At 43.8% G+C, this 17,565-nt stretch overlaps 2 protein-coding genes across 3 annotated transcripts; one reads left to right on the top strand and one right to left on the bottom strand.

Annotated features, from left to right (window-relative positions):
* The first annotated feature begins 237 nt into the window (after window positions 1-237).
* On the top strand, window positions 238-1,879 carry LOC128303496 (putative E3 ubiquitin-protein ligase UBR7). Of its 2 annotated transcripts, none has more exons than XM_053040469.1 (3): window positions 238-375; window positions 452-587; window positions 658-1,879. In XM_053040469.1, the coding sequence occupies exons 2-3, from the start codon at window positions 456-458 to the stop codon at window positions 1,750-1,752; spliced, it is 1,227 nt and encodes a 408-aa protein (XP_052896429.1). In that variant the 5' UTR covers window positions 238-375; window positions 452-455; the 3' UTR covers window positions 1,753-1,879. The 2 variants fall into 2 exon arrangements, with proteins under 2 accessions (XP_052896429.1, XP_052896431.1); XM_053040471.1 differs by having other exon boundaries at window positions 258-375; window positions 456-587.
* A 209-nt stretch (window positions 1,880-2,088) lies between these two features.
* Window positions 2,089-16,004, bottom strand: LOC128304326 (ETV5-related protein Ets96B). Its single transcript, XM_053041504.1, has 5 exons — window positions 15,951-16,004; window positions 9,974-10,550; window positions 9,652-9,876; window positions 7,384-7,527; window positions 2,089-3,071 (listed from the first exon to the last, which is right to left on the bottom strand). Exons 1-5 carry the CDS (start codon window positions 16,002-16,004, stop codon window positions 2,089-2,091), a joined length of 1,983 nt encoding a protein of 660 aa, XP_052897464.1.
* Between the last annotated feature and the right edge of the window lie 1,561 nt (window positions 16,005-17,565).

Genomic DNA, 17,565 nt, shown 5'->3' with positions numbered 1-17,565 from the left:
GTTTCAATTGTTTTTGGGAGTAACAAATGAATAAAATGAAAAGGAATGTTTCATGCGAAAATATACTTTCCATAATGGTGGGTTTTCTCCCACTTTGTGAACAGCTGTAGATTGCGAATGGTCCCTTGAGAAACCTTGTGCTTTTCTAAGCAACGGTTTTTGGATTCGGAGAAAAGATGGCTTGACAGGTGTTAGTTTCGGTTGTTTGGCGCTTGCGGTTCATAATTTCGCGGACACCTTGTCTGGCAAAGTTGTGTTTGTAAATCATCTGGAACAGGAAGGACTCGGAAGAATCCTGAAGGAATTTTGTGAAGATTGTACAATTCTATTACTGTGAACGATTTTATTATACATACATTCCCTTAACTGTAAAAGGTATTCCGTTTTCAATAAGTTTAGGTTTGAAGCTTCCTAATAATACGAATTTATTTGTTCATTTCAACCACTGAAGCAAGATGGAGCAAAAGGCAGACCAGGATACATCGTACGTTACCATGGCAGATATTCTACAAGAACAGGAAGAGCTGGAAGAAACATCGCGAGCCGTTCTCGGTGGGTCAGATGAAAAGAATTGCACGTACTCCAAGGTATGCATGCCATGGCGTAATAATTCCCGAGAACAATATCTCAACTCCATTTACGTGTTTCGTTTTCCAGGGATACGTTGGTCGGCAAGCGCTGTACGCTTGTTTGACCTGCGTGCCGGAAGCACGAGGTATCGAATCGAAACGCAGTGGCATTTGTTTAGCCTGTTCGCTGCAGTGTCACGATAACCATGAGCTGTTGGAGCTGTACACCAAACGAAACTTTCGCTGCGATTGCGGTGGTAAACGTATGCCGGATGCAAAGTGCAAGCTGGAACCACGGAAGGAGGAAGAAAACGGCCGCAATCGCTATAATCAAAACTTTTCTGGTCTGTACTGCGTCTGTCACCGACCGTATCCGGATCCGGAAGATGAAGTAGACGATGAGATGATTCAGTGCATCGTTTGCGAGGATTGGTACCACATGAGACATCTGGATGTGGATGAGCCAAAGAGTGCAAAGGATTATGCGGAAATGGTTTGTGGCGGTTGTATGGAGGCGAATCCATTTCTGAAAAATTACGTCGGTACGATAGAGGACACCAGCAAAACGGTGCTGGATGATACGGTTCAGGTGGATGTAACTGGTTTGGATGAGTCAAATGTGGCGACCGAAGCAGATTCGGATATTGCAGGACCGAGCGAACCTAAACAGCGCCGATTGGACGATTCAAAGGTTCCGGAAGAAGAATTAAAGAAAGAGACACCAACCGTTTTGTTGGACATTTGTACCATGCCACCAGTCGCCACCGGCGATGAGAGCAAAAAGTCGTACAAGAAAGGCGCATCGTTTTGGGTTGAAGGTTGGCGTAAGTTTCTTTGCCAGTGTAAGGCATGCGTGGAGCTGTACAAACAGCATAGCGTTGAGTACTTACTCAACGAAAAGGACACAGTGAAACATTATGAAGAAGTTGGCAAGCAAAAGCACGGCACGGATGGGACGGCGTATGAACAAGGCATGCAAATGTTGGGCCAACTGGATCGTGGCACACAGGTTGATATGCTCACCGAGTACAACCGCATGACCAGCAGGTTGCGCGAGTTCCTTGATCAGTTCGTGGCAAACCAGCAGGTCGTGACTCGTGACGACATCAATGAGTTCTTTGCCAAACTGAACAAGGAGCGTCGTGAATCGGCCAGCAGTGGTCCACCTTACTTCTGCCGTTAGGCATTGACTTGCTTGGCGTAACACAGGCAAAAACAAAATTCCAAAATAATTCCCCCCATATGTATTATCACGCTCTCAATGGCCAACTAAAACAGCCATCTACTTACGAATAAAGGTCATAGTTTGTACAAGCAAAAAGGCGATAACGCATTAATACATCCGGACACGATTGGTAAGCTGTTAAATACTCTTTATTGCTTTTCATTCAGTAAAACAAATCCATCCCCAGGATAGACGGTCACGACCAAGAAAGTTCCTATTCGCTAGCGGTTGTTTGAGCAAAACTTTTGTCAGATAGTAGGGCCTGCAACCAAGATGCAACCAGTCCGGCCGGTTTCAACCACTTTGGTTATACACCACCGTTGAGCTTCCGTTGAAGTAGGGATTGCGATCTACGTCATCGGTTCCATCGCTTCCAACGAGCTGTCCACCACCGGCTGGACCCGCATTGTGACAGTTGGGTGAAGATGAGGACGTCCCATTCGGACCACCGTGATGGGTACCGTGTTGCAGGCCACCATCCATCCCGGTACCGCCACCGTTGCAGGATTGGTTTGTCTGCGCACCGGATGTCCCGTACGCCATGTTGAACAGTGCTTCTGGATCGCACACGAACTTGTACACGTACCGCTCACCGGCCACCTTCTGCATAATCCCTTTCTCGTAGTAGTAGCGTAGACTTCGCGAAAGCTTATCGTAGTTCATGGCGGGCCGGTTCTTCTGTATGCCCCACCGGCGGGCCACTTCCTCCGGTTCGACCAGCTTGAATTCCATCCCACGACCCGTCCAGGCAATGCACCCCGCGCTGGACGAAGGTTCATCGAGCAGGGCCACCAAAAATTGCCACAGCTGCAGCGATCCTCGGCGCTGGTGTAGCGCTCCATTTCCACCATTTTGCTGCAGCGCACCCAACGGGGAAGGATTCGTTGTCGTGGTAATGCTAGCGATCGAAGCGGACGTTCCACCGGCACCGGTACAGTAGTCGGTTTCGCTCGACGTTACAATGTCCGCCGGTTGACGGTACGGGTAGCCACCTCCAATGGAGGGCTGGTGCAGGAACGGATCGGTCGCGTGTGAACCATCGCCCGAACCCTGCTGTACACCGTGCGCCCCAATGGCCAGCGAGTGCTGGTGATGTTCGAGGGATGCGGCCGCTGCTACGGCTGCCGATGCCAGATGGGACGTGGAGTCGGGAAAGATCGAATGCTGCGGTACCAGCTGTGGCGGTGAAGATTGCTGTGTCTGTAGCTTGAGCGACGTGTACAGCGGGTCGGAAAACATTCGCTCCGAGTAGGAATGCCAGGCAGCGGCCGCTGATACTGCAAACGTGATGGGTGGGGGTGTTGGGCCCAGAAGTAGAAAGAAAAGAAGAAAAAGGCAAAAAGATCAGGTACAGATATTCCAAGGCATGCGGAAGGCGAAATTTCAGCAAGCAATCCGTTGTGTAATGGTTGAATGGCGACAGCGTCGACGACGGCTAAAAGCAGTCGCTCCATGCATATTTTAAGTCGCTAATAGAGCTGGTTCCCTCGAGCGAAGGCTTCGATGGTTTTCCTTTTTTTTTTGGTCTCTTCTGGCGTATCTTAACCAACCAGCTTAACCTCGGGAATCACGGGATACAGTAGTAATCGGATTTTCGGAACCTTGGCACAGGTAAAGGTGGCTACTCTGCACGCCAAAATTCCGTCGGGATTTCGGTACGCGAACGGGAATGCTAAGCCACTCGTTCGTGTTTATGCAATTTTAATAGGTCGAGAGTCTTTTTCGTATTTTTAGTAAAATAGCATCGAAAGGCCCCCGTGATTGTTCTTTCCCTCCCCCGCTAAGGTTGAAGATTTCACCCCGAAATGATGGTGAACCGAATGAATGGACGGGGGTGACTTCAATTAGAAGCTTCATTTCATTTATATCAATTATGTAGACAAACAATTAGCTGCTCGTTTTGTGGCGATTCATTCATACTCGCCCCCGTTTGGGCCATTAACGTGGCTTACATCGTTTGGACACGGGGTGGCTTGTTGCAAATTTAATCTCTCCATTGTTTTTCCCGCGCGACTCCTAACCCTTTGGCAGCAAAGGTGTGCGTCTGTGGCCCCTCAGGTTCGATGTGTTCCCTAGGGTGCTTATCAGAAGGTTAGCTCATTGTTAACAGGGTGCTCCGGTGCTCTGATGGGCACGATTAAATGTGTTTGTTGCGTAAACAAGTGGCTCATAAGCGGTGTGTTGTACGGTGGACCTAAACCCGCTGGACCTAAACCCGAGCCGGGAAAATGGTATACAGCTATTTTATGCTTCACTGTTCCGCACGGTACGAGCTGCTGGTAGCTCGGGAAAAAGGGGAATTTTCCCGAAAGGATAAATTTTACCTTGAAGGAATTCGAACGTTTCGGGGGGAGAGAGCGCATGAAGAGTGCTAATGCTAATGAAATGTTTGGCCACGCGTACGGCACCCTGCCGCCTAGGGTGGTGAGAAAATCGGGAAAACATACGGGGAAAACCTTCCCGCTCTGCACCGTTCGTCGTTTGTCTGCCGTGCGGCTGGGTTGGTTGAAAAGCGGGGAAAGGTTTAATGTAAAATTATGAATAATAAATGGAACGTAATGCCTGATACTTTCCAGTCAAACAAACTTAGTCGTTTCACTCAATTTCTGTACAGGGATGTCCTCTGTATTTTGGGTGTAGAACGATTGGGAAATGTTTAACATTAGAAACTTTATAAACAAAACTTGAGTTGTTAATTTTCACTGATCAAGATAGTTTGAAATTAATTCCAATAGGTCAAACTAGAGATGTGCAAGTGAGTAGTAATGTCAGCAGGTCACAGTAAATTACTCTATGATGGTACCACTTTCCAATAATGGCACAATAGAATGGCTTATTTTGGGTGAATATTAGTAGTACACTGAAAGTTCCTTGAGCTCACTCTATATGATTCCGCAGCTCCACTAAATTGTTTCTGGTGTAGCTAATATATTCCATTAGTCCTTATTCTCTCAAACATAAAAATATAGAAAATGGTATCGGTAGCTCACAATACACGATTCTGTCGTGATCCCACCGATAAGTTGTATCAAAAGTCGAAATAACTTCTCCTTATAAAATAACGATTTTTTGATAACTTGTTGTGAAATAATAACAGTTTAAAGTTTAATGGTGGGATGTTCCATTATCTTAGAGTAGATAGCTTCGTTATAATCCCACCAAAACCCACCCAAGTAGCTCGAACGGGAATAATCCTTTCAAAATTTTATTTCTTACTTTTATTTCTTCATCTCCATTGCATAGGATAATTTAAACTTCTTTCAATGCTTGTCTAAAAATCTAAATTTGATGTACGCGATTTCACAATAATATAATCGGCTCAAAATAAAATAATGTATTGTGGTCCCCCTGATCACCTGGTGATACTGTAGTTGCACTATAAGCGGAAATATTGTTTTTTCTTGCTCGTTTTCACGGTTTAATTGACTTTGTTGCTAAAATGTAAACTATACAGATATGTAAAAGCCAAAAGAGTCCATTAATCCCTAAGGACGGGTGGATTTAGGGGTTAATGGACAATGAGAAGGCGGTCTGAGCTGGGTACAATAGAAAGCACTTCTTGCGTGCGTTTTGCGATCATCCGAAATTCGATGAGCTGGAAACGCTTACGTTTAGGAGAATGTTCACGAGGTAGATGGCACGGGAGATGCAATGGAATGGATGAGAACGAGCTACAAACAAATCCAATATACTACTCCGCTGCAGTCCGCCCAATTCCTCACCAAATAGCCTCAAGTTGGTATAATCTTTTGACATTTTTCTGTTCCACTTTCACAGGCTATTTTAACCTTTTAAAGTAACCTTATATTTTCTTATAGCCTTATATTTTCTTTAAGTCCAATTTAGACATAAAGAATTATGAAATAATATTAGCAGCTCACAGTAAAGTATTTAATTGTAGGCCCACCGGTCGCCTGGGGAAAAAATCGTCTGGATGGAATTAGATTTCGCTATGGAACGATATCATTGGGTACCTCCAGTTGGGACATTCCATGAGGTCAGAGTATATTATTTCGTTGCAATCCCACTAAACAGCCTTAGGTGCATATAATTTTTAAGAGTTTAGCTAGGCTCCAAACTAAATTAAGCAATAATAGCAGCAGCACACAGCAAAATATTCTATTGTGGTACATCCAATCAGTAGATAATGTAATTTCACTAAAAGTAGAAAAATAACTGTGGGATGCTTTAAATACTATGCTTTAAATACGATGCTTCAGCCTGGGATTTTCTGTATACAGCGCATAGTGTAAGACTTCCTTTACAATCTTCCATCAATAAACTTGTGCTGCAAGTAATCTTTTCCACACTTCATACCAGCTCAATTCTACCATTCTACCACTATGATACGGACGATCGGAAAAATGACAAAAATCACCAAGTTACAAGTATGCAAATATGATTGTTGGCTTTCAATAACCTCTAATCTGGAAAGTCAATCAGATTAATCAAAACCGCAACCGATGGTGGTGCATTAAAGATTATTCTTCTCGCGATTAGAGTGAGTGTACTTCGCAATGGAATTAGATGTTCCGTTTTGGGTGATAAAATTTCCACCACGTCCCGATATGGTTGGCGGTTGGATTTACCTTTCGGTTCACAAACAAATAAACCGCGTGGCGGTGGGGAGTGAAGAAATCACCGCTCCGTTCGCTATTGGCAACAGCAGCAGCAGGATGACACGATCAGGCAATGAATATTAATTCACAATTCATTCTCCCTTCAGGCGTGTCAATTTTCCGACGGTATGCAGCCCGATATTATGGCGTATTGCGTTTGGAATGGAGAAATAAAAATTACCATTTTTTTTGGTTTGTTCAAATTCAAACACTCGCGATACGGATTTCGCGGATAAGAACGCGAATACGGTGGCGAAAAGCGAAATCCAATTTGAGTGAATAGGTAAGGTGTGTGCCGTGTGTGCGAGCGTAAACATGGCTCCTGAATGAACCATTAACAATACACACCTTCATTGGGTGATCGTAGTGTGCGATGATGTAGAACGTATTTTGTTTTTTTTTCGTTCTCTTGCTTTTTGCATCATTTTCACCCATTCCGCGGGTGGGAGGGGTGGGTGGGTTTGTTTGTGTGTTTATGGGTTCAGATGCTGCAGGTGGATTAAGAAAGATGTCGCTTTCATGCCATATTTGTCACGCGTCCGGTTCCTCGAAAAATGAGGAAGGGTGTTTGAACAGCGCCAAGTACCGTTCAAGTGTGGCGTATATTTGAGAAATTTAACCTCCCGCACCAAGCGGGAAAACGCCTCCCTTTACGAGAATGTTTTTTTCCACCCCCATTTTTATCCACTTCCTTTCGTGCGTCAGTTTCCGTCGGTGAGAAATTTTACCGTCGAATTGGTAGAAATTAAATTATGTGGCAATTTTGATTCGCGATTATTCATCTGTTGATTTGTACAGCGCGAATAGTGTGGGAAAAAGATGGTACATGCCGCGGTACAAGTTTCCCTCTTGTAGGAACCAATTCGGCAGTCAATTTTGGTTACATTTCCGCTTTTTTCCGCCAGAATGCCCGGGGACTGCGTCGGTTCTGTGTGCTGGACGTAATTTTTAAGAAGATGTTCTTACTTACCGTCGTTTGGTTCGCGCTTGACTAGCTGGGGAGGTGTAGACAGTCGGTAGCAGTAGGCGGCAGCTGCAGCAGCCGGATGTGCGGTGGCGGGAGTAGTCGCGAAATCGAAAAATGCCGACCGTTCGTTGCGTATGGCTTTTGTCCCTGGGTTGAGCGCACGTGAATCGGAGTCCCAAAGCGGAATGATGACCGAAGGTGTGTTATGCAGAAGAGAAGGTAATAAAAAAAACAGAAACATAAGTTGGATAAGAAAACGCTGGCAGATAGCACACAGGTTGATTTTCTCATGAAGATGACAACGAGAATAAAAAAAAAACAGGGATGGCTGGTGAGATTGCGACAAGATTGAACTTCCGTTTTCATTTTAAGGAGGCGGTTTTTTGTTGTCCCAAGAACCGTGTTTTGTTCGCGCTGTTTGTGCGCGAGAAGGATAAGCGATTTGAGACCAACTCAAAAACAAGGACAGCATCACGATGCTCACGGAGTGGAAGATGACACACTTACAGTGTGTGCGGAACATACATGCGCTTTGCTGATCGTTCTAGCGAACCCCGGCATCCTACAAGGGGCAAACCGCCCGTAGAACCGCCCGCTGTGCCCGAATATTAAAGTCCTTTTGTGTAATTTATTCTTTGATTATCTTGGCTGACGGGAAAAGTCAGCCGAAAAGGCGGCGACGACGACGCGCGACAGTTTCAATGGAAAACTGTTTAAGTTTCCTTTTTCATCTCGGCAAGCGGCAACTGACAGGTGGGACAATCTCTGCAGCTTCCGAATCGGTGACGGTGATCTGCTGGTGAAAGGTCGAAACCGTGTAGATCGGTTTAATGTGGGAACAATCTTTATTGTTATGTCATACGGCGAAAATCTTGGTTGAGAAAAAAAATCGAAGTTTTTGTTGTGTTTCTAAGAATTGAATGATTTTTAACGTTTCACAAAAGTAAAATTGTTAGATATTATGATTTAGAAATAAATATTCATCAAAAGAGAGGTTTTGTTGTACAAATTGCAGCCATTTAGGCGTTTTGTATTGTTAGTGAAACAATTCGTTGATATTTTGCTACTAATCAGTACGAATCCAACGCCAACAACGCCTAACGTTATGCAATGTTCATGGTTGAGTTTGTGTCTTGGATACACACTGTTTTTACTCCTGAAAGTATGCAATTGATACTTTTAACATCAAGAGTGATCACTTTTAACCTGGGTTGAGCGAAGATTTTTAAAAGTTAGTTTATTTTTAAGATGTATTAAAATAGTTTTGAAATAGACATTCCACATTCTTCATTCTACCGAAACCTTTTAATTTCCATTTTCGAAAATCAAACATGATCTTCTCGGCCTGCCATTTCTGGCTTTCTTTGACTTTATTTAACCGTAGCGGGTAGTCAGTCCTACGTACTTCATCACAATCTTCTAAATATTTGTTTTACACGAAAAACATGAACTTATTAACAAATTTCTTGTTTCGAATGTCATAATTCAATGATAAATGATAAAAAAAACTGACTGAAGTTCAATACCATTCGCACTGGAACCTTGTGGCTTGATAGCCTTCCATGTAATCAATGCAATCCCACAGACCAATATCAACTGGGGTACTCAATAATCTGCCCCTCGTATCCTTTTTCAATAACATTTTATTTATTATTAAGTTTAAAATAGCTCAGCAAACCCGTAAGCATATGCTTGGCCGATAGTTGATTTAATATGTCCATAGCCTCGGGCCGCAACCGTACCGAAGCGTTTCGCTACACACCAGCCCACGGTTTTGTTTGACTGTTACTGTTAATTGAATTTGTTTTCGAATAAAATATCGAACACGTGGGCAAGTCGGGGGAAACGGAGCAGGACATACACACAGCAGGGTTTTATGCTGTACTCGGCCAGGATGGCTCACTCGTGGAGCGTTTGCGGCAAAATGGCTAGAGAAAGAAGGGATGCAAGTATTTGCGTTATACGGCACGGTATATGGCCGGGTCGTACCTCGTGGAACTGGCTCGGGAAAATCTCTCATCTAGGCAACAGCCAACAGCACAACATTACCAACATTAACTCCGTGCGTTCCGTGTCAATATTTGCACGCGCTCAAACTCCATAAAGCCAACCGGCAAACTCGCACCACGAACGCACCGAACGAGTAATGTAAATAATTTTGCTCTAAAATGGAGCAAATTTATTAACTTTGGCCGGGTTTGTTCAGGGTGGAGCGTACATGATTGGGACTGCCAGCTATGAACGTCGCTGGAACGCGAGTTCGGTACTTACCGTGCTCGTGGCGCAAGCTGTAACTATCACAACTTTCCTGTATGAAGGTACCGGCCGCTGCCGCCGCTGGTGTCCACGGGAGATGGCCGGTAATGGCGGGCGGTGATGCGGTCAGGTCCCGTGGATGTGGCCCATGATGGTGCGGATGATGGTGGTGATGGTGATGGTGATGGTGGTGCGAATTGAGCCGATACCCGGAACTGATCCGATAGTCCGGATAAAAATCTACAAGTGTGTCGAGTTTTTTAAATAGCGTTACAGAAATTAAGTTACCCCTTACCGAGGTCAGTACGCATGGGAACTTTCAAGAAAGTGCGCTTACCATTTGCGAGGGCCGTGGACGAGGCATTGTTCGTGTGGAATCCAACATGCGCTAGCGATGCGTTTGCGAGCGATCCCGCTGGTTCCGGTGAGGATGGAATGGCCGGATTGCTACTGCTGCTACTGCTACCATTGCGCTGGTGTGGCTTACCCGGGTGCGACAGCGAGGTGGTGGAACCGTTCGAGACGGCACTGTTACTACCGGTGGTAGCACCCGCGACACTCGTCACTGCCCCTGCCGATGCGCCACGGTTGTCCAGATTGTGCTGCTGCGAATGTATCGGATGGTGGTGATCGATCTGATGCTGCTGCTGCTGCTGGTGAAGATGATGCTGGTGGAGTAGATAATTGGCGGCCACCGAGGAGGCCACCGGCGAGGATAGGGAGGTGGATAGGAAGTCGTTCGTGTGCTGTGCGTCTCCGACGGTGGCCGTACCGACGACGAGGGTTGTGCTGGCGCTCGTACGATTGTCACCCCCGCTGACAGAGAGAATCAGTGCGGCCGCTGTTGAGGTTGAGGCCGTACCAACCGTCGCTCTGGCGGAGGTGGATGAAGACGCACCAGAATCGAGGTCCTGCTGTGAACATAATGTAGTGCGCCATGGCACCGTGGCAGGAGGGAGAAAAGAAAGCGAAGAATGTTTTAGTCAAACAGTTCAATCAAGGTTATCATTTATCAAAATCTATTCACCCACAGCACCCTGTCCGGGGGAGAGTGTGGGGAAGGGGCAGTTTTTTTTTTATTTTCACTTGTTACCGTCATTTGTTGGAATTATGTCAAGTTTTTTTCGTTGCTCTTCGTCCACGTAATAATGATTATAATATCGTTTGTTTATCCCAGGTCGTGGCTGGTTTGGTGAAATCGCGATACTTGCCCCGTCAGTCAGCTAGCTGGTCCCTTCGTTCACTGTTATTGCTTTTACCATTAACGCCACGCCACGGGATCTAGACCGTCTTATGTTCTACGCGGCAGGCGGTCCCTGCTTGACATGGCGTTGGTACAGCGGCAAAAAATCAACCAATACAACAATACGCTTATCTAATAGGCGTACCAAAACGCGAGGCTTACCGAGCGGACAACAGCAGCAGCAGGAGAAAAAAAGACAACCTGCAACCGCAACATTAGGTTAATCAAATATTTGCCCCGATGACATTGCAAGCGTTCAATTGTGCTAATCGATCTATTTGCTTGCTGAAACCGACGGACCGACCAGTTGCGATGACAGTTCCCAACCACAAACCGCCCCCAACGAGGAATGGGTCATGAAAAGTTGATTAGTTGATAGGACAGCAACACACCGTCGGCAAGTGGGGCGAAATTCCCTTTTCGGATCGGTAAACAATGACGTTGTCACAGGTTTTGTTGTTGAAAGCAGCCCCGCGCAGGGTGGGTTGTAACGCCCGTTGTAACACACACCTTAAGACAATTGTTCTTCCTCGAGGTGTTAACAACGTGTGGTGCAACAAACGATGCCCGGGAGGGTTCGCTGACAAACACAACGCCACCGTGCAACTGATGATGATGATGGTCAGCGACACTCTCATTAAGTAATTGGCTTTCGATTGAAAAGGGCAAAACGTCACCGCAATCTGATGGAGACGCCTGGTGAGGTGTGAATGTGTATGTGTGCAACGAAGGTGTTTCGTGTCCTTAGGGAACAAACACCACCGATAAGGACATTTCTCACAATCTTGGTGGAAAACCTTGCAAATGTGCAAAACAAAAAAAAAATCAAAAGAAATTGCACTTGCGGAAAATTGAAAATGGAATTTCCCGCGTTCCCGTGCTCGCGAGATTGTGATATCCGCCGCGAGATTGTTTTTGTTTCCGGATCAACCTCTCGGATGTTCGAGTTGGTAGGTTGGTTTACGATCGTGAGGGACGATGAAAAAAAAACACAGGTCTGCTGGAAGTGGTGGGTTACATTTTTACGCCCGATGCGCAGATTTTTGCAATCTTCTTCACCAATGGTTGCTGCGTTCGCTTTTGTTTGTACGTGTTTATGTCTAGCGGTTGAACCGCTAAGACGCGAGATGGATTTCTTGAAGGAAATGCAATTAGCTTTAGTGTCAGGGAGTAGTTTGAAGTAAACTATAGGTATGGGTTTATAGTTGTTTTCGAGGTGTTGCTGGCGGTTGGCTCAATTCCGTTCCTTTCATAACTTCCAGGAAATGGAAATGTTGAGATTATATGGAAAAGGAAATAACTTGCTTTAAATATATTATATTTACAATCCAATTATACTTGATCCGTGAATCGGTGAAAGGACTTTTTTATCTATACAAAAATCACAGGCCACATAGCTTATAATTGTTGGTCACTTTACTGACGGTCCAATTGACACTGGTTGGAAGACTTTTCGAAATTAACGAGGCTAAAACCAAGTTGATGGTGGCCCCATCAGCGACCTTTCTAACAAATCCCATCTTACGCAGGGGTGACGATCAAATAGCTGAGTGCTGGTCGATAACCGGTCATTCTACAGTCCGAAATAACCACCATACTCAAAATACCTATCGCGCCGAACGAAGCTGGGACTATATAGAACATAAATAGCTCCAATACTCACATACGCCTCTGAGACATGGACTATGTCCAAAACTGACGAAACCCTCTTAATGTGTGGAGGGACTATGAACGAGCCACTAGAATGTATGAGCTGTGAGGCGAACTCACTGTTGTACAGTGGATTAGACTCGCTAATTAGACTTCGGTGGGTTGGTCACGTTATGAAAATGATACCGGACAACCCAGCCCGTAAAGTCCTTTTAGGTCATCCACACGGACAGAGAAGGCGTGGTAGGCCCAAATTGCGATGAAGTAATGGCGTTGATGCGTCCACCAGAAAGACCAAGATAATGGATTGGCAGACGAAGGCACTCGACCGTTAGCGATTTAGAGGACTCCTGTAACAGGCAGACTGGGAAGCGGTTGAAGCACCAGATAAGTAAGTAAGTAAAGGGAGACATTTGCTTCTCTGAACAGTGAAAGGGAACCTTATCCAGGGTTTATTCGGTCGTATTGCTGTGTGCTAATCTATCATCCAAGAGGGGCATCCTTTTTCTATTCAGGGTCAGAGTCGTGTCACACACACGACCCCGCATGGAGAACTACGCACATCAGCGCATCGGCAGGGTTCGGATCAGGTCGAGGAGTGGTTTAGTGCGGTCGCATCGGCCGCTTGACTCGCTTCACGGGTCAAGCTTCATGATGAATCCCACATAACCCATCTCGAGGGGCGGTGTCTAGCCGCGATAAGCCCCTCTAGGTGGGTACCTTTTGAAGGTTCCCTCTCCGTTAACAAAAAAAAAGGGTCAGAGTCGTGGTCGTTATCGAAGTTTAGGTCTGAACCTTCGGATTGATAGGGGTGATAATGATCGTACTTTGTCTTTGGAGTGGAGGTCTGAAGATGACTTCATGTTGGACTAGAGACTAAATCATATCACACTAATAATCACACTAACTCTTACTACCATTCATGTATATACTTATATGTCTTCATACATACAAGATAGGTACAACATATATGCTACAAAGGCGATGAGGTTGGCTACATCTGAGCATCTTAGCAGATCGCGAATCAGAGTAACCAAGCATCTTCCTATGCTCCGAGTATTCTTCCGACAAGGAAGGTCTTGCAGCGTCGTACTCTACGCAGGACAATAAAAGGTGATCTAAGTCATGGACGCCGAGCTGGAGAATTGCACCTAGCGCAAAACAGCTGGACCTAAGTCTAGACACCATTGCCTGAGAACCAAAGTATCAAGAAAACTTGGAGATTGATTAAACACAAAAGATAATTTTAAAATAATCAATGCTTCACGCATTGCTGCTGGTGCCAAAAGTTTAACGCACAAACAGCTTGTATTTATGACGAAAAGTTGAGGAATGTTTCATTATAAAGTAAATTGTGCTTTTTTGAGTGAGAACGAAGCTGGGACTATATAGAAACTATATAGTTCCAGTGTTCACATGCGCCTTTGAGACATGGACTTTGTCCAAAACTGATGTAACCTTCTAAATGTTGTGGAAGGACAATGAAGGAGCCGCTACAATGATGTGCTCTATGAGCTGTATGGCGGACTAACTGTCATACAGTGGATTAGACTCGCCAATTAGACTCTGGTGGGCTGGTCACGTCATGACAATGACACCGGACTCCTGCAGTAGGCCAGTAAGGAAGTATGTAAGCAAATGTTATTATTGACTAAAGAAAATAACAAATAGTTTAAAATATTTACTGAATTTAATTCTTCTTCTCGGAATCGGTAAAATAACCTTCTTGAGGTTCCATGCCTGCCATTTCCGACTTTCTTTGACTTTATTTTCCCTTTGCCGGATAGTCCAGGAGGATTGGTCCGGATGCGATTTTGGACCGGCACTGTAGTGTGAAGGCTGTCGCCGCTATCAATATACCATCGGGCTGCCTCAATTTTTAATTTTTAATTTGATTGATATTTTATAATTCTTGAAGGACTACAAAATACATTATGAGTTTGTTGATAAAGCATAATTAAATTATTTGCTTACATACCAACAAGAAAAAACACAAATTTTTGTCGTAAATATAATAATCCTTTCTATTTTAGTAGCTGATTGTGCTGATAAAGTCAAGAGGAAATTTACATATTATTTTACTCTTACTTATTAATTTATCAGAAACCAAACCTATACGATGTGATCAGGTGATGATGTGAAGAAAATCAGGTTTTAAAACGAATAATTATTAAAAACTATTAAGAAAACGTAATTATTGAAATAACTATTGCCCAGGTTTTCGTATTTCGAAATTGTTTTTATTTAAATTATTTAAAGATAATAACTATAACCAAGGTATATAACACCTACATCAAAAACACAATGAAAAATTGAAATAGGAATAATTGGAAATAAATGCTGACAAAAAACTACAAACAGTTAGTAGAAAAATTGAAATTGCATGCAATGTGTTTTGTGTCGCAACTTTGCTGCATAATTTCAATGATGATTGTATTCTATGTTCTAATCCTTCGTTGAATTTATATTATCTTCATCTAATGTGCAACGAAGAATTTAATTACACTTCCTATCGCTAATTACCATTATGTTTCTCTCATTATTGTTGTTAATTAAGATCTATTTTTAAACTGTTGTTTCCTACTGCTTACTTTAGTAATATATTTAATTTGTTTTTAATTTTATAAACCATAAAAAAATAGTCGGTTTAAATATCTAAAAGCTCTAAGGCAGTATACTCTAGACGTAAAAGTAAACTAAAAAGCAACGTTTAACTAATTATAAAAAAAATAATGAGAATAATGATTAACAGTTGCTAACTAAAGCTGACAAACCATGAGGTAAGAAATCAACCAACACTTTAAGCATCCGTCTTGCGGCCTTCAAATAAAGATCTGCAGGGATGAAATTAAAACCTGAAAAATCGACACAATCCGGTCGATATCATTACCAATGCTCGTTCATCGACTTTCAACTCATCAAACCGGAAGAATACTGGGACTCTTGGATGATATACATGTGTATGTGTGTGTATGTGTCTTAGTATGTGCGTGTGCAGAAAGGATGATGATGACGATGACGAGGATACGACCAGTAAGCCATTGCAGCCATGTCTGAAAATCGATACATTTGCAACATTTTGTCTACATACTGTCGATTCCGTCGATTCGAAAGGTGTGCCATTTTCGCTATTTTGGGTACACTTTTTTGGGCTTATGTGTGCTGCTGCTGTGTGTATGAGGTCGCCTGCGAGATTGGCAACATGAGTGAGGGACACACATACTACACACGTGATGTGTCACTGTCATCGGAGGAAGATCTACCACTTCCGTTGGACTTTTGTACGTGAAAGTGAATTTAGGCTCTGGAGCATTTGGGTGGCAGATTTCTGCCTGTGTGTGTGTGTGTGTGGGAAGTGCCATACTTCAAAGTGTGGGCTCAATAAACCACTTATGAGATATAGTTTAAATAAGCAACTTACCAAACGACCAAGCGTCGAATGTATTGGACTAATGCTTTGCGTCAATGCGTTCATTTTCATCTTCCCTTGGAGCTCCGAACTGAATATATTTTGCCTTGTTCTTTGTCACACTTAGGGAAACATTTCACTCTGCTTCCATAGAATGGCTTCCAGTATGGATTCCACTTATATTTTGATAATCTTTACGCTAGCGACACATTTTAGCACTCACAGGTGTGTATTTTCGTAAAACTTGGATTAAATTGCACGTTCCAGACGCTTCTGTCACATTAACTCTAACAACAATTTGCTCAATTATTCTTTACTTCAAAAAGGCCAATAGCGTTGCACCCATCGCGACACATCATTTTCCCAGTAGCACAAGATTTACTATCAACACGCACTGCACTGCAAACCACCAATCCACTCAACGGTAAGCGATGAAATACTACGAGCAGCAGCCTGGCAACACCGAGCAACGCCATGCTTGCCTCAATCACAATTTTGCAGGATATGCAAATTGCCCTGGCCGTGGTCGCATGATAAGGATAAAACGCCTGCATAACGAGCGTGCGAGCAGGTGAACAGCAGCACCCGCATAAAGTGTTTGGGAAAAGTAGGCGGTTCCATCAGCTAACGCGACGAGCGTGAGCAAAAACGGTTTGCGCAACCGTTTCCGGTCGAAGGTTCCACCTACTTGTCTTCTCGTTTGCTTGCTCTCGCTGTAAAGGATGTGATGATGGTGATGGTCCTTATTGTGTTTCGTGTTGCTGTGCAGAAAATTTTCCCACACACCGCAGATTTCTTCTTCGCCGATTGCTTTGGTGTGTTTCGGGTGAAAGCACTGTGGTACCTGGGTGATAATGCGATGATGTGTTATTTGTTTTATTGACATATTTATAAACATCAACCACCATTCAGAGTGTTCAAGGAGATAAACAAGCTGTTATTAATGTAAACGAAGAGTTATTTTTGTCATGCGGGAAATGCGTTACAATTGCTTTCATTTGTTTGGCGGATTGCATACTTTGCTCTTGCATCGCGTTTGCAAATACGCCTGAAAGTATGCAATCGGCAAAGCAGTTAGTTCGTATAATAGCGATGATTTATGCAATCATTAACAATAGATAATTTTCTAATATTTTAGCATTTCTCCACTGGACGTTAAGTGATTAGTATGTTCATTCCTTCCTTTTTGGTCACAAATAAATTTGGCAACTAATTATTTAAGTACTGCATTATTTAAGTGTAGAAATGGTGCCACAAGGCTAGCAAACAGAAGCCAGCCATCCTTACCACGCCAAGTGCTGGGCGGCAAACCAGCGAGAGTAAAACATTTTAAATAATTTAGCATTAAAAAGCAGCAAAATTCATTCCAATTTGATGCATAAAATATTAACGCATAAACCGTGAGGCTATTATTTTATTTACCTTTCATGTAGCACCGGGTACCGGGTTGTGTTAGGAGTGTACCGTTTCATTATCCCATTTCATTTCACCGGCTCCATCCTCTCGGGGTCCTCCCGGTGTGGGCCCGTTATGGAGGTCACCATCAACTGACCGCAGGAAGCTGTTGGTGTAGAAATGTTGAGGTTTTTGCTGAGAAAGGCAAATGGGTTTGCTGGGATTTTTAACC

This window comes from Anopheles moucheti, chromosome 3 (assembly GCF_943734755.1).
Source record: "Anopheles moucheti chromosome 3, idAnoMoucSN_F20_07, whole genome shotgun sequence".
In the NCBI taxonomy this organism is placed as follows: Eukaryota; Metazoa; Arthropoda; class Insecta; order Diptera; family Culicidae; genus Anopheles; species Anopheles moucheti.
This window is presented reverse-complemented; position numbering and strand designations above follow the sequence as displayed.

Excerpts from the sequence above, each read along its gene's own strand:
- LOC128304326 (XM_053041504.1), bottom strand. The coding sequence starts at position 16,004 with ATGAACGCATTGACGCAAAGCATTAGTCCAATACATTCGACGCTTGGT. Across the intron at positions 10,551-15,950 it reads ATTCGACGCTTGGTCGTTTG|CAGGACCTCGATTCTGGTGC; the intron begins GTAAGTTGCTTA and ends TTATGTTCACAG. Across the intron at positions 3,072-7,383 it reads CAAGCGCGAACCAAACGACG|TATCAGCGGCCGCTGCCTGG; the intron begins GTAAGTAAGAAC and ends TCACGTTTGCAG.
- LOC128303496 (XM_053040469.1), top strand. The coding sequence starts at position 456 with ATGGAGCAAAAGGCAGACCAGGATACATCGTACGTTACCATGGCAGAT. Across the intron at positions 588-657 it reads AGAATTGCACGTACTCCAAG|GGATACGTTGGTCGGCAAGC; the intron begins GTATGCATGCCA and ends TTCGTTTTCCAG.